This window comes from Felis catus, chromosome D1, assembly GCF_018350175.1.
Source record: "Felis catus isolate Fca126 chromosome D1, F.catus_Fca126_mat1.0, whole genome shotgun sequence".
NCBI lineage: Eukaryota > Metazoa > Chordata > Mammalia > Carnivora > Felidae > Felis > Felis catus.
In genome coordinates, this window is record NC_058377.1 from 21,648,699 (window position 1) to 21,671,788 (window position 23,090).

Genomic DNA, 23,090 nt, shown 5'->3' on the forward strand with positions numbered 1-23,090 from the left:
GCTTGTAAGATTACAATGTAAAATCATTTGATAGAGGAGAACACTGAGCCAAAAGTGACTTGCCTGAAGTCAAGCAATAAAAAAATGGGTACTGCTAGGTCTCCAGTGGGAGACTTTTCCCTGCAAATTTTAAAAGTCCTATCCTTTCCACTATTCAATACTGCCACCCATCTCCCAGCTTCCTAGAGATTCAAAGGGGGCTAAAATATACCAAAACAAACAAACAAACAAAAATGTAAATATGCATAAATTGTAAATATGTGGCTGAAACATTGTAGGAAAAGACCAGAGGCCGGGAAGGAAATTCAACAGCAAATATAGAGTAGTTTCTGGGAAAGATCCTGGGCCCAAAGCAAAAATCACCAGCAAGACAAAGAATACTATGTAAGAGCACCAATCCTAGTTGGGTGTTGGGGGCTCCTCTCCCACGCAGACCACAAAATGAGGGCCTTCACCACATTTAAGCAATCTCCACCCAAATTCCACACCAATTACATGGGGGGGGGGGGCCTGGCTCCACAACTCTCCTTCTCTCCACCACCCCACCAAAAATACTTTATTAATGAAAGGGCAGCATAAAGCCACGGGACTCCATGTGCTCAGGGACAACCCAGAGAGAGCGGCCTGGCACCAGCCCCAGCTGAAGCCCGACCCTCCTCCAGTGAGGACCCACTAAGCTATGCCTCCCTCTAATTACCAGATGCCTGGCTCAGGGCCTGGCCAGTTATTTAGAGAACCAGTGCCTGCTCCTAGCACAGATCTCCGTGAGGCTGGGGCCGCAGGCACTGTCTGCTCAAAGCCAGCTGCCTGAAGCTGCCATCTCCCCACACCACGGTCCTGGGACCCTTCCTGCGGCCTCTGCACCCCAAAGGTCAGCGGCACCATGTCACTCGCACACACAGCTGCAGAGTACATGCTATCAGATGCCCTGCTGCCCGACCGTAGGGGACCCCGCCTCAAAGGACTGCACCTGGAACTTCCCCTGGACCGCATGGTCAAGTTCATAGCTGTGGGCTTCCCCTTGTTGCTGATGTCCCTAGCATTTGCCCAGGAGTTCTCTTCCGGTAAGTAGCCTCCAAGACCCAGTGTATGAGAGACCCCACTTTGTTTCACTCTTTGCATGGACTCCGAAGTGGCTCCCATATTGTCCAGGTGTCATGACTTTGGCCTGGGCATTACCCAAAAAGCAGTCTATGCATGAATTTAGGGCACCAGCAGAGCAGAGGCACCAAAAATTTTGAAAACCATTTCCGAACTTTTGTAGTAAAAATATTTAGCTTTAATTTTGGTATTAATATATTTTATGTCACTGCAATAATTAAACTTTTATTTTGATTTTCATATGGATCTAGAGAGATCAGGGCTCCATAATCTTTTCAGGACCTAGGACTGCTAAAGGTCTTAGTTGGCCATGCTTTAGATGAGTCTCTTACTGTCTCAGAGCCTCCTGCCTACTCTCCACCTCCAGGGTTTCTGATTTAAGGACATATGTTAAAAGACTGACATATCATAGGTGCTAAATAAATCCATTCCTTCTTTCCCACAGCCCGTGGCCACACACACACACACACACACACACACACACACACACATTAACAAACACACAGACCTGGTGTTCTAGGCACTAGATTAACTCAGCAAATTTCCTACCTCTATTAAAGAAAAGGTGGACTTCCTGAGGATTGGGATTTCTGGCTTTCTTTTCTGGCTATACGATTAGCTTACTATGTTTCCCAAAGAGGTATGTCAACCTCCCACTGCCTCTTCGTTCCCCCACAAGATGGAGAGAACCATTGGTTCCCCCTTCCACCTCTCTCTGGAGAATCATGGAAAAACAAAACTCTCCCTCTGAGCCCCTTCCCTTTCAGGACCTCCTGCTCACCCTTGATTGGGCTCAGAAACAGGCCATTAATCCTCTAAATTTTAGAACCTAAAAGATGCCAGTTCTCTCAGGAAGGAGAAGTCACCACCAAACCACAGGAGTGTGGGGCGCCCCTGCTGCCCGCGTGTCTGGGACTCCAAGGGAAGCTTTGAGAGGGAAGAACCCACGTCAAAGGGGAGCCAGTGCATTGAGGGAGCTGAGCCAAACAGGCCTATGGTGACGCTGCAGTGCACAACCTGAAACTGGGGCCTGGGAATCAGAAAGTGCCTGCCAGATAAAAAAAAACTGGCGGAGCTCTGGAGGCATCCCCTGGAAGGCTCTCAGCTGATAGTCCTCTGGGTCCTCATTCCTCCACTCCCAACTCCAGGCTGCCTCCAAGCTGTGTTCTTATTCCAGGACCCCCCATCCGATGCTTCTCTCCCAGTAACTTCAGCATCCGGCAGGCCGCCTACGTGGACGGTTCCTGCTGGGACTCACTTATTCACCACGAACAGGATGAGCTTGGCCAGAACAAGATGAAATCCCTGTGGCCTCACAAGGTAAAGTAAGCTGGGCTCCATCAGGCTGCTTCGTGGCAGGGTGGAGCAGGCTAGAACCACATCATTATCTTCTCTCTTGCCTCTTTGCCACCCCACCCCATGTTTTTTTTTTTTTTCTTTTGTCATTGACTCTCATGTTTCTTCAAATGTCTGGTGATCTTTGGTTGCCCACTTTTATCTGATTGGAAGCTTTGTGCCTATGGGTGAGGCTGGCTGACCAGCAGCCTTCTGTTTACAGTGAACCCTTCAGGCCATTTCACTGGGAAAACCTCAAATATCGGTATCTGTAATCCTTTCTCTTGGGCTGATTCCCAAAAAGCATCACTGGATCGTTAATTGCGTGGATCCAGGGTGGCAGTTGGTATTAAACTCGGTTACCAACACTCTAGGGACTCAACTGTGGGTCTCAGCACTCAGTATTCACTCAACTAACATGGTTCTCAAGTTTGTTCCCCTGCCTTCAAAGGACCCAAGTGCAGAAACTCTTTGGTTTAATGTTTCCAAAGAGCAAACCACAGGCGGATTGATTCTGCCCGCGGATGGAAAGGGCAGTCGCTTGACAAGTGCATCATATTATAGGGAAGATCTGTGGGCCTGTTTTTTCAATATTCCTGTTTGCAACCCCACCTGTACCCCCATTTTCAGACACACCTCATATCTGCAACTCTTGAGTCTTTCTAGTTCTGTGCTGCAAAAACAGCTTGCTTGGCCTGCCTCAACTCCCATCTCCCTACCCACCCCCCCACACACAGGCTGCTATTTTCTAGCAGACGACTGCTTTCCAGTTTGCAACATTTTCTTGCTCTTGTCTCCCGTTTTCCTTGTCCTTGGAGAATTATGTCTTTTTTATCCCTTTGGTGCCATGCTAGTGGGGCTTCGTGAGGGAACAGAAGTCACGTGTGTATCCAATTCACAATGTTGAATTGGAAGTCACTGGTGACATTTTTAAGTTATGACAATTTACAAGGCCTCAAAAGGCCACACAGGTCCGGGACCCAGGCAAAACTACAGACTTAATGGAAAGAGTTCATGGGGTGTCTGTCAGTGGAAGTGTTCAAACAGCATCCAGATGGCAACAAGGGCAAGATACTGCAGAGGGGATTCAAATGTGAAAAGAGTCAAACTGTCTGACCGCCAGGATTGCCTGAGAGCTCTTTAAACCCAGATTCTCTGGTTCCACTTCAAACCTACTGGAACAGAATCTCTGGGGGTGATGCTTATCTTCAAGAAATGCCATGTCTTAGAACAGGAATGAAAAGGTTCTAATTTTTCTCATGGATTAGTATAGTTTTCCTAACATGTCTCTCGTGTTTAGTTCAGAAACACACACACACGCACACACACACTTTCTTCCATCTAGCTGAAACCAAATATGCATCCTCCCTCTTTTTCTTCAAATTCTCCTCCAAAATAAAAGCCAACCGTTGTTCAGGAGAAGCTATAGTCAAGTAGTTCTAATGAGCTCCTAAATCAGACTGCCTAGTTCCTGATCCTGCTCAGCCATCCACGAGATGTATAACCCTGTACAGCTTACTTAACCTTTTCATGCCTCAATTTTCTTACCTGTAAAATAGAGATACTAATAGGACCTACCTGATAGCATCTTTGTGAAGAGTAAATGAAATAATGCATGTCAAGCACCTGGCACAAATGAGCTTAAAAAGCCTTTAACAAGTTGAGTTTTATGGGGCGCCTGGGTGGCTCAGTCGGTTAAGCGTCTGACTTCAGCTCAGGTCACGATCTCACGGTCCGTGAGTTCGAGCCCCGCGTCGGGCTCTGGGCTGATGGCTCAGAGCCTGGAGCCTGCTTCCAATTCTGTGTCTCCCTCTCTCTCTGCCCCTCCCCCATTCATGCTCTGTCTCTCTCTGTCTCAAAAATAAAAATGTTAAAAAAAACAAAAAAAAAACCAAGTTGAGTTTCTACTATGGGTAAAATAGCGGCCCAGCCCCTGTTGGTGTGGTAGGGAAAAGTCCCTTACCTCAGGTGGTAAATTGTGTAGTTGAGGACACAAGACTCACCCATTCGTCAACGTCAGCTTGTATACATACAGAACAGGAATAGCCCCAAAGTCTTCCAAGACAGTCTCTGGAGGGTCTAAGCCAAAGTCAGCCATGTTGAGGCCCCTGACTGGACTTTGAAAGCTAACAGACTCTGGGTGTCTGGCGATAAGAACTTGGAGGAGTCAAAGAAAGAGAGGTGGAAGATTAAGAAGGCGGACACTCTCCCCTAGGATGTGATGCCATGACCACTGCTGGCCATGGTCTCTGCTTAGCGACCCAGGCTAACATGCATGGGGAATGGAGGGACTCTCATGGTTCTCTGTCGCTCTCCCCCACCTTCTGTCTCCCTCTTTCCCTCCTTATATCCCTCTCCCTCCCCTTGTCCTCCCTGGGCTCCTACATACCTACACAGACCCCAGATCTGAGGAGTGCAGCTGGGGAACATGGAGATTCAGCAAACCTTCTCCTCTGGGCTTCAACATACTCAGCCAGGTCGGTAGACAGCCTTACGTCCTGGGCCTGTGGTGGCTCATTCCCCCCACCGCCTTCCTTCCCTGACACAGGAAGCAGGGAATGAGAGCCCCTCTCTCAGAGCTCTCTCTACACACTGGGGCCCCCTCCTCAGCTCACTCTCACCCCACAGGCCCTGCCCTACTCCCTGCTGGCCTTGGCTGTGGTCATGTACCTGCCTGTTCTGCTGTGGCAGTATGCAGCCCAGCCGGCCCTCAGCTCGGATCTGCTCTTCATCATCAGCGAACTGGACAAATCCTACAATCGTTCCATCCGCCTGGTGCAGCACATGTTGAAGATCCGGCAGAAAAGCTCAGACCCCCATGTTTTCTGGGATGAGCTGGAGAAGTGAGTTGTCTCTCCCACCCATTTCTGAAGGCCTCAGTTGAGCGTTAACATGGCGTGCAGGGTCATCGTCAAACTATCCTCTGTACCGTCCTTCTCATGAACCCAAAGAGTTTAACACGCCATCTCACTAACTTTCCATCATTTCTGTACAGGGAGGACAGAAAGGACTCTTCCTTAGTTTATAGATGAACATCCTGTGTCACAAGGGGGTTAATCTCTCTAATATACCACTTTTGTATACCATTCCCCTGCTCAGAACCTCCCCCCATGCCTGCAGGAAAAAACCCAAACTCTCCCACATATTTTCCCAAGGCCCTCTACTTTTTCACACCTCTGACCACCAAGTGACAGAAACCTCCCACTTTGCCCAGGCAGTCTCCTCCTCTTCTCCTGATTAGCCATTCATGCCTAATTTGCTGTGGCCCCGGCACTGTTCTGGGTGCTCCAGACCCATCGGTGTGCCTTGTGTGTGTCAGAGGCAGGGGTGGGGAGGGGACAAAGGTATACCTACCCATATAGGGACTCACATTCTACGGAGGGGAAAGAGACAACAAATAAACACAACACAGAGCAAATCATATGGCAGAAGATAAGTGGTATGGGAGCGGGGGAGCAAAGCCAAGTATGGGGGTCAGGAAAGCTGGAAGGTTGTGGAGTGGTGCCATTTTAAATAGGGCAGCCGAGGTAGGCTCCACCAACAGGAGCGTTGAACTGAGCTTTGGAAGCATATTCTGTCTTGTGTGTGTGCACATTCTCTATCCTCTGAAAAACGTTCCTCTCCTGTGTGTCTTTCTGAACTCCATCCACCTCTCCATCCAGCTCCAAGACAATATTCTCCATAAAGGTTTCTGAACACTCCAGCCCGTGCTGGTACCTCTCTCCTAACTTATACAACACCGTGGTTTGTATCCACCAGTTTAGCAACAAATCAAGCACTACTATTATTTCCTATTGGCGTACCTTATCCGCCCCTTCCCCACAAGGCGGCCTGCAAGCTCCTTCAGAGCAGAGACTGGCTTACATGTGCCTGAACACCACAGCTCTCAGCAAATATTTGTTAGCATGTTTATTTTCATAAAATGGGTGGGTTGGCCTAAAAATCATACACACAGTATACAGACCAAGCACCAGAACGTGGTTATTTAGACTCCCCGTCCAGTGCTAATTTAATACGCTTATTGCTTCCTAAGGATCCTGTTTCGGCTTACAGGTTTAGTCTGCTCTGCTGGGCAGAAATCCAGTGTGGCCATTTGTTATCCACTGATCATTCCCTGGGTTGACCACACTGCACTCATCAGCTGGAAAATTAAGACATACTCACACGTCTCCTTAGGGAGAGGGGTGGTTATGCTCCAGGAAGGCAGACTTTCATGTGAGCCAAGAATGCCACGTGGCATACACAGATTCCATTACTGCCCCACGTGGCTCTCTCAGATATGGTTCCAAATGGTCTCTCCTCACCCTGCCTCCTTTCTTCCCCTGCCCAGGGCTCGGAAAGAACGATACTTTGAATTCCCCTTGCTAGAGCGGTACCTGGCCTGTAAGCAGCGCTCACATTCCCTGGTGGCCACCTACCTCCTGAGGAACTCCCTCCTGCTCCTCTTCACCTCAGCCATCTACCTGTACCTTGGCCACTTCCACCTGGATGTCTTCTTCCAAGAGGAATTCAGCTGTTCCATCAAGACAGGCCTCCTAAGTGATGAGACCCACGTGCCCCATCTGATCACATGCAGGCTGACCTCTCTGTCCATTTTGCAAATTGTTAGTCTCTCCAGTTTAACAATATACACCCTATTGGTTCCGGTGATAATATACAACCTCACACGACTATGTCGGTGGGACAAACGGCTCCTATCCATCTATGAGATGCTGCCAGCTTTCGATCTCCTCAGCAGAAAGATGCTGGGATGCCCCATCAATGATCTCAATGTGATCCTCCTTTTCCTCCGAGCCAACATCTCTGAACTCAACTCTTTTAGTTGGTTGAGTGTCTTATGTGTTTTGAAGGACACGACCACCCAGAAGCACAACATTGACACAGTGGTCGATTTCATGACATTATTGGCTGGCTTAGAACCCACAAAACCTAAACATCTCACCCAAAGGGTGTGTGATGAAAACCCCTAGTTAAAAAACCGTGGAGCAAGAAATTTTATGGAAAGTGAAAATCTCTCTCCTTCTTCACAAGCCTCACACACTAAGGTACAAAAATACCCGCTTTAGAAATGCTAAGTGTGGATTCAGCTGAATCACATCCTGTATCATGTTTTCCTAAAGGTGAGAAGATAAAATCAACGCATGAAAACAAATCTGAAAGTTAGAGCTGAAGAGTCAAAGAACTAAAAAATTAGATCTAGAGCATTCTATGAGGATAGGGGGGAAAAAAACACCTAAAACTCAGCTGAAGTCTAGACATTCTATAAGGAAAGAAGGTGCTAAAGGCTATTTATGGAGGCAGGTTCTTTTCAGTATATGCACTCCATTGCCCTTCTGGAACGCACGCTCAGCTCAACCCAAAGAGCAAAGGGGCAATCTGTTAAGTGAATAAAAATGTGAAATGCTTCAGGTGTGGTCTGAAATCCTAGGAACTTTGCCAGCTTGCTTTGTGGAAGTCATTGACCTTGCCCAAGTCCTGTGTGGCCTGCAGAGTGGGATAGAAGACAATGATGGCAGGACCTTTTTATCTGCTTTTGGGGGTTAGGCCAGCCTAGAACGAGGCTGGGGCCGTGCATCAGCTAGGGGTGGAGCTCTGGGTTTTCTTCATCATCTAAACCAGTGGACCACTTCCCCAAGGGCTGGGATTATGGGCTTCTTCACAACTCTTGAGGGGCCCAGGCGTGCTTCGAATACTCCAGGAGATGCCACGCCTCCTCCACTTACAGCCAGTCACTGAATAGTGACCATTAGAACTAAATGGGAAAGACAGGAAAGTGCTGTTGGGCCCTTTCTCTCTCTTCTTTATTACCCCCTCTTAGCTTCTAACTTCCATTCCTACATCTGAATTTAATGGAACCTTGATCTGACTTCCGAGGCCCTGCCCAGCCCACGATACCATGCTGTCTCTCATTTGATATTTCATTTATAGAGCTGCATATTTCTTCAGAGAATTTTTGTATGCACCATTTAGACCCTTCTCCATATAGGTAAGCAGAAAAATTACATTGCTCCCATGCTTCTCACAACGCTGAGCCTTTGAATATGCTGTTTCACTGCCCAAGATGCCCTCCCCCGTTCTTCACTGGCTGTCCACCAGCTCTCCTTCTGAGTCTGCCCAGACATATTTCCTGCAAGAAGGCTTCCCTATCTTCTCCCCTCTTCCCTAATTATGTGCTGCCATATCATTCAATACCTACCTCTGAGATAAAAATTCTTACACTGTATGAATATTGCCCACTCATTTGCCTTTTCCTCTTTAACAAGTTTCCTAAAGGTTGTATCATAGTGGGCACTAAATAAGTATTAATCTGAATAAGTAAGTGACTGAATTTTGCTCAACCATGTTACATTGTTTGGAGCACACAGACCCAGCCCCTAAATAATCTTGTATAAAAAAATCTTTGTGGGGCAAGTGGCTGGCTCAGTCGACTGAGTGTCTGACTTCAGCTCAGGTCATGATCTCGCAGTTTGTGAGTTCAAGCTCCGCATCAGGCTCCATGCTGACAGCTCAGAGCCTGGAGCCTGCTTCGGATTCTGTGTCTCTCGCTCTCTGCCCCTCCCCCACTCGCACTCTGTACCTCTCTCTCAAAAATAAACATTAATAAAAACTTTGTGCACAGAAACGCACTCCACAGCAATTGCTGAGCAAAAAGCCAAACAACATGGAAGTAATCATGTAAAATTATTATGCCGTAACTGGAATATTAAGCATTCATTTAAAATTATGTTTATGCTCCCGCTCTGTCTCTGTCTCTCAAAAAAAGAATAAACATTAATAAAAAAAGTTGTAATTATGCTTATAAAGAAATCATAATAACACCACAAAATGATAATAAAGGTCAGTGAACAAAAACATTATCTAACATATATGAAAATGCATGAAGGTATTAAACACATACAAACGTTAAAAGTGGCTCACCTTCACTGGGTGTTGTACGGAAACCAATTTGACAATAAATTTCATATACTGAAAAAAATTAAAATAAAAAAATAAAATAAAAGTGGCTCACCTTATGTGGCAACATTATGGATTTTTTTAAAAGCTTCTTTGTACTATATTTTCTAAATTTCTAAAACTTGCCCAAAATGCTTTATAAATTGCAAGGAAACGTTTCTACTGAAGAAAAAGTCATATTGTAATGCAAATTCCACTGAAATCCATTGAAAACTAAAGGAATGAACACACTTTCCCTCCCACTAGGTATGAAACCTGTATACGAAGAGGAACAATGAAAATAAAGTCAGATCACAAAGCCTGCAAAGACAAAATACAGATGAACAGCAAATAAATCACGCAGTTGGCAAATAGGTTTTTTTTTTAATTTTTTAAATGTTTATTTATTTTTGAGAGAGAGAGAGCGTAAACGGGGGAGGGGCAGAGACAAAGAATCTGAAGCAGGCTGTAGGCTCCAAGCTCTGAGCTGTCAGCACATAGCCGGATGCAGGGCTCTAACGATGCAGGGTGAGATCATGACCTGAGCCCAAGTCAGAGGCTTAACCAACCAAGCGCCTATTTGCAGGCGTCCCTGCAAATAGGTTTAAAAAAAAAAAAAAAATCTCTTCCTGTCACTCAATTATCTTTTCTCAGGTTCCAAGAGCCAACCTACACTAGCAAAGACATGATTGTGGATATTTGACTGTGGATATTTTGTGGGCAGAAAATATTCCTGGCAGTTTCCAAAAATGTATCTATTATGGCTGCCTTGAGTATGGCTGTGAAAGCACACTGGCATCCTGAAGAGTCGCTCTGTTAAAACTCAGCCACATGCAACAAGGGCAGCTTTCATTATGGAAGGATGTGAAAGAACTTTCATAAGACTTCTGTGTGAAAACCATTTTGTCTTGACCCTGTCACTATTTTTACAATAATCAGAAATGAAATAGCTGGGTCATCAATTTGAAACCTTTTTTTGAACTCTGATTGTTACTTACACACATTAGTGTTACATTTTCTCCAGTAATTCACTGAATTTGTTTTAACTATGTACATACTTTAATTTCCATATACAACTCCAGCAGTCCACATTTTGACTGTCTAACGGTAATTATATTTTACACCAGTTTAGAACCCTCACTAGCCTCCCTTATTCTAAATAGTATATTCAGTTTTCAACGGAAAAACCTGTGACACACAGGCTTATTCAGCTAGTTAGTGGCATTGCTGGAATAAGAATACAACAAGCCTTTTGAGCATCCAACTCCTGACTTTGGCTCAGGCCGTGATCTCACCGTTCATGAATTGGAGCCCAACTTCGGGCTCCGTGCTGACAGTGCTGACTGAGCCTGCTTGGGATTCTGTCTCCCTTCTCTCTCTGCCTCTCTCTCAAAAGTAAACTTAAAAAAAAAAAAAAATACAAGTGTTTTGTCTTCCAGACCTGAGCATTTACCAGCACTGCCTCCTAAAAATTGCCTACCCTCCTTATTTGAGGATTTTATTTTTTTTTAATTTTTTTTTTCAACGTTTTTTATTTTTGGGACAGAGAGAGACAGAGTATGAACGGGGGAGGGGCAGAGAGAGAGGGAGACACAGAATCGGAAACAGGCTCCAGGCTCCGAGCCATCAGCCCAGAGCCTGACGCGGGGCTCGAACTCACGGACCGCGAGATCGTGACCTGGCTGAAGTCGGACGCTTAACCGACTGCGCCACCCAGGCGCCCCAAGGATTTTAGATAGACCTTGGTTACAAAGTTAGCGCTAAGTTAATATAGGTAGAGGTCCAGAAACATACTTTTGGTTTCATCAGGGAAACATTTACTGAGTGCCTACTTAGTGCTAGCTCGTTATTAAAACTCTTCTCTTCCCTATTAGAGCCTAACTTGAAGGGGCAGAAGCCTTTTTTCTAGTCACCAGTGTTGTCCCAGATCCTAGTTAAATCTCGGCCTCATAGGCTTTCGGGAAACCTTTATGCGAGCTGTATACTGGAAAGCCGCAGTCCCAACACAGGCTTTCAAGTGCGTCCCACATTTCGGGAAGACCCGTTAGGGAGTGTGGAAAACCGGAGCTGAAACGCGGTGGGCTGGGGGAGCGTGTGGGAGATTCGCGCCGGCAAGATTTCGGGGCTTTTGGCCGTTAGCTCCACAGTAATACTCCTCAGCTAAGGACACAGCAGCGAGACACCGAGTCGGCTCTTCGGTCGCCTGCACCCGCCCCTCTCTGCTCCCGACCGCAGATCCGCACATCCCAGACCACCCCAGCCTCAGAGCCCCGGAAGTTACTCGCGGCCGGCGCCGTTACGTAACTTCCGGGCGGGGCTTACTTCCGAGGCAGACGCGGAAGTGCTGGGAGGCCCGGTGGCCGAGGTCGGTTGCCGGACTTCTGGCCCGGCCTTTCGCCTTGGGAAAGTTCTGGAGGGGTAGATTCCTAAGAAGCCGGCTTCCGGCAACCCAGACGAGACGAAGCCGGCGCTCCTCGGCCTGGGAGCCGATGCCGGCCGCGCCCTGGAGGCCCCGTAGCGGGGCCGGACGATGAGCCTGCTGGGCGGCCCGGCCTCCTCGCCGCGGGCCCCGCTGCAGTCCAGCAAGGCCAGGATGAAAAAGCTCCCGAAGAAGAGCCAGAACGAGAAGTACCGGCTCAAGTACCTGCGGCTGCGCAAAGCGGCCAAAGCCACCGTGTTTGTGAGTCAGAGTGTCGCTCGGCCCTTCTCCGCCTCGACACTCCTAATTCGCGAAATCTTTCCCCACACCGTTCCCCTCCCAGAGTGGCCGAATCAGTAGTGTTAGCTTTTGCAGTACACGTTACTTCTCGTTAGCCTTGTGGCCTTGGGCACCTTAGCTAATTTCTGTACTCTTCTGTTTCCTGAAGAGAGCTAACTGCCTTTCAGAGTCGTGAAGATTTAATTGAGGAAAGTAAAGTGCTTGACATCTGGAAGATGTGCCAGTCGGTTTCAGTCATCGTTCTTACCACGAAACTCTTGGAAAGGCGTTTGATTCTCAAGAGAACCCTAGAGTGAGGCACTGTTTTTAAAAATGGCATCACCGAAACCCCAAGAGATGACTTGTGCAAGGGCGCTGTGTCCCAGCCCTGATTCCTGGTCCTAGTGTCTTCAGTACTTCGACTACACAGCCTTATTTCCCAAGCACCCCAAATCCGCATAACAGATCTCTGCCCTAAACAGGCTCACACAACTTTCAATAATTCCCCCCACCCCCGCCCCCTTCTAACCTCTCTAGTCTCTCAAATATTTCTGCTGTTCTTTTATTGTAGAGGCACTGAATTCATTGAATAAGTGAACTGACCTGCCAGCCACAACTTTGTGTTCTGGCATTCTGGCTTGCTCGAGCTTGCCTCAGTGCTGGGAAACAGGGAATGGAGTCCTCACTTTTCACGTGTGCCTCCGTGTCTGAATCACCACCTTAAACTCTTCTTTCTACCACAAGTTTGCACATATCTCCGCTTTTTTAGAAGCATAAGGAAAGGTTTGGAAAATAGAACATTCATTCCCAAAGCATTTATTTAGCACTGGCTGTGTGCACTGGAGAGACATGAAAAAAGTAGAATTAAGAGGACTTGATACTTAATTGACCGCCCATTTTCTTTTATGCTCTACATGTCGGATATCCCTAAAGTCTATGTTCTTAAGATGTTGATTCCATTCAAGTACTTGAAATAGGCTTTCTGAAGAAAAGGGATATCGCTTTGAACATTCAGATTTTGAGCTCTCACTTGAGGAATGTCCAGATGAGAATATTTCCTTTACAACTGATGCTTGGGAAATAGCTTGAGTCAGAGAGTCAGATGATACTTGAATACACATAAGTAGATTATGAAGTTTTAAGAATTTTGCATACCAGAGTTGATTTTATTTTGTCCAGTTGTCCTTTTAGGGTTCATATTGCATGGGTGTTTTGGGGTTAGCAAAGCTTGGTTTTGTTATCTCCCCAAGAGTCAAGGCACTTGGGAATGGACATTTCTCATATTTGTAAGGTTTAAATTGAAGCCTATATGGATTTCAGCAGGATGCCCTTTTCTCTGCCAAAGTCTACCCTAACTAGGGTGATCATACATCTTGGTTTGCCTAGGGCAATCCTAGTCTACCATACTATTCTGGAATAATAATTAATAGCACCCCTTTTTCACTCTTAGGTGCCCCAGTTTCAATAAATTATGTAATGACCTTGCCCATAATGGAATTTGACTCTACCTTTACCTATAGGTTTTCTTAATAGTTGGTCTGCAGGGTAGATTAACTTGTTCCTCTCACCCAGCAACACAGACTTCTTGGTTTGAAACATAGCTTCTCTTCCCAGTGTAATACTTTGATCTTTTATTCTCTATATGTGATTATATCCAAAAATTTTTTCTTAAAGGAAAATGCTGCTATTTGTGATGAAATTGCTCGTCTTGAGGAAAAATTTCTTAAAGCAAAAGAAGAAAGACGGTGAGCTGCCTTCGTGTTGTGTTCAGAATCCCATTTTCAGTGATTGATATGGTGTTACTGCTCTGGGGATTTTTCTCCAGTGGAATTTTTATGTATTACACAGCCCATTGGCTCTGATCAATACAGAGAAACTCACAACCTCCGGTTTTGGTTCCCATTTACCCAAGTCGTGTTGGACCGTGGTGACGAGACAGCACCTCTCTTCACCTTTCTGACACGGCCCTCTTGCCACATCTCATAAGCTATCTTCTTATAACTGCCCAGTTACAAAAGACAAGGGATAAAAGAAACTACCTCTCATTCCACAGATATTTATTCAGTATGTACTATATTCTGTGCAAAGCACAGTGGGTATGTATAATTCATACCTAAGGAGATCGTGGTACGTTCCCTTCAGAAGCATAATACCTTTCAACATCAAGGTAGAGGAACCCTCCAGATGCAAGAGAGATAAACTACAGTCCTTATCTTTGGCTTCTTGAGGAAGTGTCCTCTGGAGCCTCTTATTCCCTGGGTCCAAGAAGAACCTTATTTTTATGAGTGTAATAATCTTTATATAATTCTGGCTTTTCCACTACTTAAGTAAAATACTGAATTGAGATAAAATAGAAGTTCATACCTCTGCTCCCTTTCCTTCCCAACCTCAGGTATTTGCTAAAGAAGCTCCTCCAGCTTCAGGCTCTAACTGAAAGCGAGGTACAGGCTGCAGCGCCTTCCCACAGCTCCAGTGTGCCCCTAACTTACGGCGTGGCCGGCTCTGTGGGAGCCATACAGGGAGCTGGGCCCATCTCTGGGCCCAGCGCTGGGGCTGAGGAACCGTTTGGGAAGAAATCCAAGAAGGAGAAAAAAGAAAAAGGCAAAGAGAACAACAAACTGGAAGGTACCTTGGGGAGACGATAGTTGTCCCGGTGGCTACACGACTAATGACAAAGACCTGGTACTAACTGGTAGACACACACAGCCACAGATATACTTAAACCCTCATTTGGTCCCTTAGCTGCCCTAATAGCCCTTGGAAAGAAAGTGTATTAGAGCCACATTGGGTGGAGGAATTCTAGTCAGACCTGGTTAAATGGAAGGGAGCAGGCTAAGGCCTCCCCCTTCTCCCACACCCCCAACTCTCTGGGTTGCCTTCAGTTCAGTGTTTCCTAGAGGCAGGGAAATGGGCTAGGTGGCCTTTTGAGCACACGGATGGCGTGGGAAATTTCTGATCTGATAAATGAAGAGGCCTTAAAAACTGCAAGCCTTTTAGGTCCTCAGCATTGATACTAAAATTAGCCATTGCCAGGTGGGTGGGTTAAAAAGATACTCCGGGCTTTGGGGAAAAAGTCCCATGTGCCCATTCAGCGAGTGCACAGAACCAGGATTGGCGTATTGTTCTTAGCATTCACGTGTAAATTTTTCCCTTCCCCTCAGCATTGGGAGGGGCTTAAAGTGGGTGACCCCAGATTTGCGTTTCAGTTCTGAAGAAAACATCCAAGAAAAAGAAAATGGAGGGAGGTGCTCGCAAGCTGGTTCAGCCCATTGCCCTGGATCCCTCAGGACGGCCTGTGTTCCCCATCGGACTGGGGGGTCTAACAGTATATAGCCTGGGGGAGGTGAGTGAGACCAGCGATATATAGAGAGGAGAATCAGAAATATGGGAATGGGGTTGAGCCTTCCCTCCCTGTTCCCATCAGCAGCAGCCCCTTGCTGATCCAGACCAACCCCAGAAAATCTCCAGTCCCTAGGAAACCAGGTCAGTTTTGTCTGCTGTGCAGCTGACACACTTTCTCTCTGTGATTCGAGTCACTCTTTGCGGCCCCAAAGTGGTTTTAAAGGCTACCACGGTACACTGGACTTCTGAATTCTCTAGTGACGTCAGTCGCAGAGTGGGGGAATCTTTTTTATAGATCATCACCGACCGACCTGGCTTCCATGATGAGAGTGCCATCTACCCTGTTGGCTACTGCAGTACTCGGATATATGCCAGCATGAAGTGCCCAGACCAGAAGTGTCTGTATACCTGTCAGATCAAGGATGGTGGCATGCAACCCCAGGTACCCACTCGATTAACAGCTACTGGGTTTTGTTTTGTTTTTTGAGACCCTTCTCTGTGACAGCCACTTACTAGATATCACCCGTTCTGACACTCCCAGTACATGCTGTATAATAACCATTTGGGTAATGCCAAGATGCAGAAACGCGATTGGCCCCAAGTGAAACCTTTGTTAATAAGTGCTTGAGCTGGGATTTGAGTCTATCTGTCCGACTCTCATACTGAGGCCCTTCCCTTTGAACCCTGCTCCTTGTACTGTTGCTATGGTGACTGTGGGAGGCTGAGCAAGCATGCTTATTTGTGAAGTGCAGGCCTATATACAAGAAAGATTAATTTGATATTCTGCCATTTCAAGTAGGACAACAATGGAGGTAGCCAAGAAACTGCATATTGGCTTCTGGTCGCATACACTCTTAAGGACCTGGGAGATGTGAACCTTAGTCTTTTTAAAACAATTTTTTTTAACGTTTATTTATTTCTGAGACAGAGAGACAGAGTGTGAGCGGGGAGGGGCAGAGAAAGAGGGAGACACAGAATCCGAAACAGGCTTCAGGCTCTGAGTTGTCAGCACAGAGCCCAACGCAGGCCTTGAACTCATTAACCATGAGGTCAGGACCTGAGCCGAAGTTGGACGCTCAACCAACTGAGCCACCCAGGCGCCCCGAACCTTAGTCTTATCAAATACTTTTGTTCATCCTTCTCGCTGCTGTGATGCAAGGGAGTTCATTTTCCCCACCCGTCACCTCTGGTCATTGGGAAAAAAATAAACCAGTTTCAAAGTTCCAGACTTCTCTGTCTGATGTTACAGATCACTAGAAAGTTGGGTGGAAGGAAGTAGACACAGGGAAGGGAACCTCTAAGCAGAAGCTGAGAGCCTGCTGCCACATGTGGATAATACTGCATCGCTCCTCTCCTGGTTAGAGTGCTGTTAGATGCATCTGAGTGTTCAGATGACCTGGCCATGCAGGAGTTCTGTTTAGAAAGTACTGTAACAGGGGGCGCCTGAGCAGCTCAGTCAGTTCAGCATCTGACTTTGGCTCAGATCACAGTCTGAGGGTTCGTGGGTTCGAGCCCCATGTCGGGCTCTGTGCTGACAGCTCAGAGCCTGGAGCCTGCTTCAGATTCTGTGCTTCCCTCTCTCTCTGCCCCTCCTCTGCTCATGCTCTGTCTCTCTCCCCAAAAAAAATTAAAAAAGTAATAATAAAGTAAAAATAAAGTACTGTAACAGACTCCTATGGTAGTAGTATACCATATTTATTTATGACAAATTTATAAATTCAGTACAAATCTAATAAAAATTCTAATTGAATTGTCATGGATATTGACAAACTGGTTCTTAATTTCCTTGAAGACAAATTGCTAAAATATTTGTGAAAAGAAGAGTTTGTGTGGGTTTTAGGTGTTTTGCTTTGCTTTGTTTTTTAGCTGATTAATCCTTCTGGACATTATTTTCAGGTATATTGTGAGCCTTAATTTTTTTCCAACTAACATCAAGTGTTATCTCTAGTATATACTAAAAGTATGTAGACAATTCTTTTTCATCTCTTTGTCTATAAATGCTAATATGAACTTTAATTTCTTTAGCTTTATAGAATGTTTCATACTATATCTTAAAATATGGAAGAATATTTTTATAATCTTAGAGTGAGGTGAAAGCTTTTCTTGAGTGAGGCATGAAATGTGGACACTATGAAGGAGAATAGATTGGACTGTTAAAGACTTAATGAACAACAAAAGATACATAATCCAAGTTAAAACTCAAGCAAAAAAAAAAGGAACAAACTATGTAGCAGTGGATTAATATCCAGATAAAGTGTTCCTCTGGTCAAATACAAAAAGCAATCAAATACAACAGGTATCAGTTGAAACTGTGCAGATCGTTGGTAAGAACGGACCTCATTAGCAATTAGAGAAATGGAGATAAAACGATTTTGCTCATAGGCAAACAGCAGAGACATTGATAATATTGAGTGTTGGCCAGAGTGTAGGAAAACAAGTAAGCATTAGCTTGAGTGAAAACTTGCAGTCTTTTGGAAGGCAACTTGGCAATATCAACAAGTTTGGTATGTGTATCCTTGACCCAGGATACTGCTAGGTGTTGAAGTATTTCCTAGAGAGATGTGCAAATGTGAACAAAAGAGTTACATGTAACAATCTACATTATGGTATTGTTTGTAATGGCAAGAAATTAGAAATCGTTGAAATGCCCATCAGGAGGAGAATGGTTAAAAATTAAGATTTATCCACCTTATGTCATATTATGTAGCAGTTAGAAGAATGAAGTACAGTTACACATACTAACAGGGAAAGCTCTGCGAGACCAAAATATGAGATTTTGGCCTTTTAATTGCTCTTTGTGCAAAATAGAATAGTGTGCACACAGTATAAAAGATTGGAATTTGGGGTGTCTGGGGAACTCAGTCAGTTAAGCATGGGACTGACTCGATTTCAGCTCAAGTCATGATCTCATGGTTTGTGAGATCAGGCTCTGTGCTGACAGTGAGCCTGCTTGGGATTCTCTGTCTCCCTCTCTGTCTGCCCCTCCCCCACTCACTGTCTACTCTCTTTCAAACTAAATTAAAAAAAAAAAAAAAAAAAAGATTGGAATTGACATGACCAGTACCAAAAAGAGAGCAGTCCTGGAATATTTGAAGATAATTGCTCACAGTTTTTTCCATAAATTAGCTGAGAAATAAATATAAATCCTCAGTATCTTAAATTTGCAACATATGTCATTAGTTGAAGTAACAAAACCACTGACTAAAACTACAAGATAATTATTATTGACAAAAATAAAAGAGCTCTAAAATTTGATACAGTAAAATTGAAGTAATAACTTCAGAAGAAAACTAACAGCAGGAGAAGCCATACTCAGTAAAGTATATTTTGGATTCTAAAAAATGATTAATCACATTATTCTTTGAAAGTATACAGAAAATAAGTAAATCCTGTTTGGGATAATTTTATTAAGGTACATTGAAAAACGGGATACTGTTTTGGTTTTTAAGTTTTTATTTAAATTCTAGTTAGCTAACACACAGTGTACTATTGGTTTCAGGAGTAGAATTTAGTGATTCCATCACATGCATATAACACCCGGTGCTCATCACAAGTGCCCTCCTAAATACCCATCCTGCATTTAACCCATCTCCCACCCATGTTCCCTCTAGCAACCCTCAATTTTTTAGAATTAAGAGTCTGTTTTATGGTTTGCCTCTCTTTTTCTTTCCCCTATGTTCATCTGTTTTGTTTCTTAAATTCCACACATTAGTGAAATCATATGGTATTTGTCTTTCTCTGATGGACTTACTTCACTTAGCAAAATACACTGTAGCTCCGTGTTGCAAATGGCAAGATTTCATTCTTTCGATGGCTGAGTAGTATTCCACGGTGTGTATCTACCACATCTTCTTTATCCATTCATCAGCCAATGGACGACATTTGTCTCTTCCCAGAAGCATCGGGGTGCATGTGCCTCTTCAAATCAGTATTTTTGTATCCTTTGGATAAATACCTCGTAGTGCAGTTGCTGGGTTGTAGGGTAGTTCTATTTTTAATTTTTTGAGGAACCTCCATACCGTTTTCCAGAGTGGCTGCATCAGTGTGCATTCCCACCAGCAGTGTTAAGGTTTCCCTTTCTCCACATCCTCACCAACACCTGTTGTTTCCTGTGTTGTTAAATTTGGCCATTCTTACAGATGTGAGGTGATAGCTCACTGTAGTTTTGATTTGTATTTCCCTGATGATGAGTGATGTTGAGCATCTTTTCTTGCGTCTGTTGGCCATCTTAGGTCTTCTTTGGAAAAATGGATACTGTTTAACTGAACTTTAATGAAAAGAACACTAGTCAGGGAATTTAATTGGCTAAGTATTTTCTATGCAAAAATTCATTGAACTTAGAGAAAACTGGTCAAGGAATTAAGTTGGCTAGATAGTATTTATTACAAAAATACTTTCTTGGCAAAAATTCTTCAGTATTAGTAGACTTTCGAGTTGAGGGTTATTTTTTATGTATATAGTCAAGATATTTTACAATTTAAAAAATGGGGCCTGGAGTCAGAATGGCCTTATTCCTCCTAGATATTACAAAGTAAATATAAGATTAAATTATCTTATTTGATCTCATGTATTTTTGTTTATTTATTTTTTAAATATAATTTACTATCAAAATGACTAACATACAGTGTGTAAAGTGTGTTCTTGGTTTTGGGGGTAGATTCCCGTGGTTCATTGCTTACATACAACACCCAGTGCTCATCCCAACAAGTGCCCTCCTCATTGCCCATCACCCATTTTCCCCTCTTCCCCCCCCCCCCCGCCCCCACATCAACCCTCAGTTCGTTCTCTGTACTTAAGAGTCTCTTATGGTTTGCCTCCCTCCCTCTCTGTTTGTAACTATTTTCCCCCCTTCCCTTCCTCTATGGTCTTCTGTTAGTTTTCTCAAGATCTACATATGAGTGAAAACATGGTATCTGTCTTTCTCTGACTGGCTTATTTCACTCAGCATAATACTTTCCAGTTCCATCCACATTGCTACAAATGGCAGGATTGCATTGTTTCTCATTGTCAAGTAGTATTCCATTTTATATATAAACCACATCTTTATCCATTCATCAGTTGATGAACGTTTAAGCTCTTTCCATAATTTGTATATTGTTCATGTTATTTTTTCTTTTAATTTTGCTAAAAATTTTTTATTCATTTTTGAGAGAGAGAAAGCATGAGCAGGGAAGGGGCAGAGAGAGAGGGAGACACAGAATCTTAAGCAGGCACCAGGTTCTGAGCTGTCAGCACAGGGCCTGATGCGGGGCTCAAACCCACGGACCATGAGATCATAACCTGAGCTAAAGTTGGACGCTTAACCGACTGAGCCACCCAGGCACCCCCTATTGTTCATGTATTTTTAAAGTACCATTTGTATTTGTACTTATAGATGTAAGTAAGTGGATAGGAAAGGTGTGTAACAAATTAAGTGTGGACTTGTGGAGAGCAGTCACAAGGTGTTTAGAACTGAAACAGTTAAAGGACTCTCTGTGTTTTCTTGGATTTGTTTCAATTTGTAACGGCACTCTAGGAAATTGGACCCACCTTCTAATATCATATACATCAGCTTCAAGTGCTAGAGTGAAGAAATAGTTATAGAAGTAGTGTGGCTTTCTCTCTACTATTCCCTCTTTCAAAGTTGATCTCATTGCTCCTTTATCTTTCTCAGTTTGAAATTGTTCCTGAAGATGACCCCCAGAATGCCATTGTCACCTCTTCTGCAGATGCCTGTCATGCAGAACTGCTCAAGACCATAAGTATTACTATGTAAGTTGAAGCTTGAAGACCGTCTAAATAGGTCACTTGTGGTACAATGAGATTTTCCTTGCTTTTAATGTATGGAGATCCCTAATTTTATAGAAAGGTATCCTGCATCGTTTAGATTTTTTACCAGAAATCCAATGGATTTCTCCAGAGTATCCAAGTCAAGAAAGTTTGTTCTCTGCATTCATACCCACGTTCCATTCCTAAAGCCATTCTCATCTCCCTCTAAACTTTGAAACTACCATCCTCCCTCTCCTATTTAGGGGGAAACTAATGCCCAACCTGCTTCCATCTGGAGCTGACTTTTTTGGGTTTTCTCACCCAACTATTCACAACCTGATCCAGAGTTGTCCAGGAGCTCGAAAATGTATCAAGTAAGTTACTGCTTTGCTCGTTGTTACGCTGTGTTCTGCTTCTGTCTTCAAAGCAGGCTTGCTCCTTTGTGTGCCTCAGTATTGGTCCTCCTAGCCCTCTGGACAAGGGGCAGAAGGCAGTACCCCACTGCACTAGAATTACCATTTTCTGTGTGTACCATGACAGCAAAAGGGTTGGGAAATCCTGCAGGATAACGTGTCACTAAATGTGCCTATCTTCTTTTAGTGTTTTCATTAATGTGATTCTTAGATACATATGGGAAAGATTACAGAAAAAACATATCTGATCTCTTTGGAAGTAAGAATGGGTTATTGTGGCTAACAGACAGCTCTTGATAACGATGCCCTTTGATCCTGCAGTTACCAGTGGGTGAAGTTTGATATATGGAAACCTGGAGATGGGCAGCCGCCCCAGGGACCGCCAGAGGATGATGCAAGTATAAGCTTTGAAGCCTTTCAGAGACAGGCCTTTGATGAAGATCGTACTGATCCCATTCTGCAAGGTAGCTTAGTTTTCCCTTCCCGGTTTGAAAATTGACTATTTTTAGACTGCTGTCTGCTCCTCATGGGTAGCGGAGTACTCCAGAGAGCTGGGCAGTAAGTGATAGAAACTTACGCTGCCGGGACCACGGAGACTCCCAAGTATGAGGATGGGCCGCCCTGCGGGGCTCTCCAGCAGCACTTGCAGGGGTGACAGGGAGCGGCTGCCGTCACAGTGAGGCAGGGCCCACAGGGAAACCAGGCTTTCTCGTTTTCCCACCTAAAACAGACCTAAGCGGAACTGCAGGGGAAAGTTGACTGCTCAGGACAAGAATTTCATGTGAAGTGAAGGGGAGCAGATGATGGCCTTGGTCCTGCCTGTTTTGGGTGGGTTCCCTCCCACAGATGGGTGGAGCTCTCAGGGGATCTGGCGTTGGGTCACATAGGCAGAGCTCTGGACTAGAAATCATAGAATTAAAATCCTCACTTTTTGTCTGTATACTATATAACCCTAGACAAAACACTTAATCTATTTTGGCCACAGTTTTCTTTGTCGTAAAAGTCAATTTCTGTCCTATCTTACCAAGCAAGGGCAAAATTAGGCTGACAGGGGCAAGAGTGTTAGGTACTGAAAGGACATTCACGTGTGGGATCAGTCCCTTGAGACTCCCAGGCAGCAATGGAACTGAAGGAATTTTCTTCTCCAGGATCCTTGGACCTTCCAGAGCTTCAGCCCACGGCCTTCGTGTCTTCTTATCAACCCATGTTCCTGACGCATGAACCCCTGGTAGACACTCACCTACAGCACCTGAAGTCTCTGTCCCCGTGTAGCCCAACTCAGTCTTCAGATTAATCAGGAAGGGGTCAGATGCCACATCATTTAACTTAAAGTAAAACTTAGAATATGGAAGAAGGCAGCAGTTCAGGAACGAAGGAGATACACATTTTGTTACAGAGGTTCCTGTGGTGACAGTGTTCCCTTGGAAAAATTGCAGCTGCTTTATTTTTAGCAATAAATTTCTCTTTACAAATCTGCTTATTTTCATCTCATTGTGATCAGGATTTTTTTTTTCTTTCTT

The 23,090-nt window shown here is 44.7% G+C and overlaps 3 protein-coding genes across 4 annotated transcripts in view; 2 read left to right on the top strand and 1 right to left on the bottom strand.

The window, feature by feature from the left end:
- Positions 1-720: 720 nt before the first annotated feature.
- On the top strand, positions 721-7,624 carry PANX3 (pannexin 3). The gene is made up of 4 exons (XM_011286419.4): positions 721-1,064; positions 2,279-2,421; positions 5,065-5,279; positions 6,767-7,624. The coding sequence occupies exons 1-4, from the start codon at positions 884-886 to the stop codon at positions 7,404-7,406; spliced, it is 1,179 nt and encodes a 392-aa protein (XP_011284721.1). The 5' UTR covers positions 721-883; the 3' UTR covers positions 7,407-7,624.
- Positions 7,625-11,702: 4,078 nt separating this feature from the next.
- On the top strand, positions 11,703-23,046 carry TBRG1 (transforming growth factor beta regulator 1). Of its 2 annotated transcripts, none has more exons than XM_003992525.5 (9): positions 11,703-12,049; positions 13,742-13,812; positions 14,460-14,692; positions 15,274-15,410; positions 15,705-15,851; positions 21,063-21,160; positions 21,421-21,531; positions 21,892-22,034; positions 22,719-23,046. In XM_003992525.5, exons 1-9 carry the CDS (start codon positions 11,900-11,902, stop codon positions 22,862-22,864), a joined length of 1,236 nt encoding a protein of 411 aa, XP_003992574.1. In that variant the 5' UTR covers positions 11,703-11,899; the 3' UTR covers positions 22,865-23,046. The 2 variants fall into 2 exon arrangements, with proteins under 2 accessions (XP_003992574.1, XP_019667041.1); XM_019811482.3 differs by having other exon boundaries at positions 21,892-21,964.
- SIAE (sialic acid acetylesterase) overlaps positions 19,583-23,090 on the bottom strand; it is a 45,701-nt gene continuing 42,193 nt past the window's right edge. Inside the window, exon 12 of the transcript XR_002145424.3 lies at positions 19,583-19,676. The gene's annotated coding sequence lies outside the window, so the exon portion shown is untranslated. The remainder of the gene's footprint in view (positions 19,677-23,090) is intronic.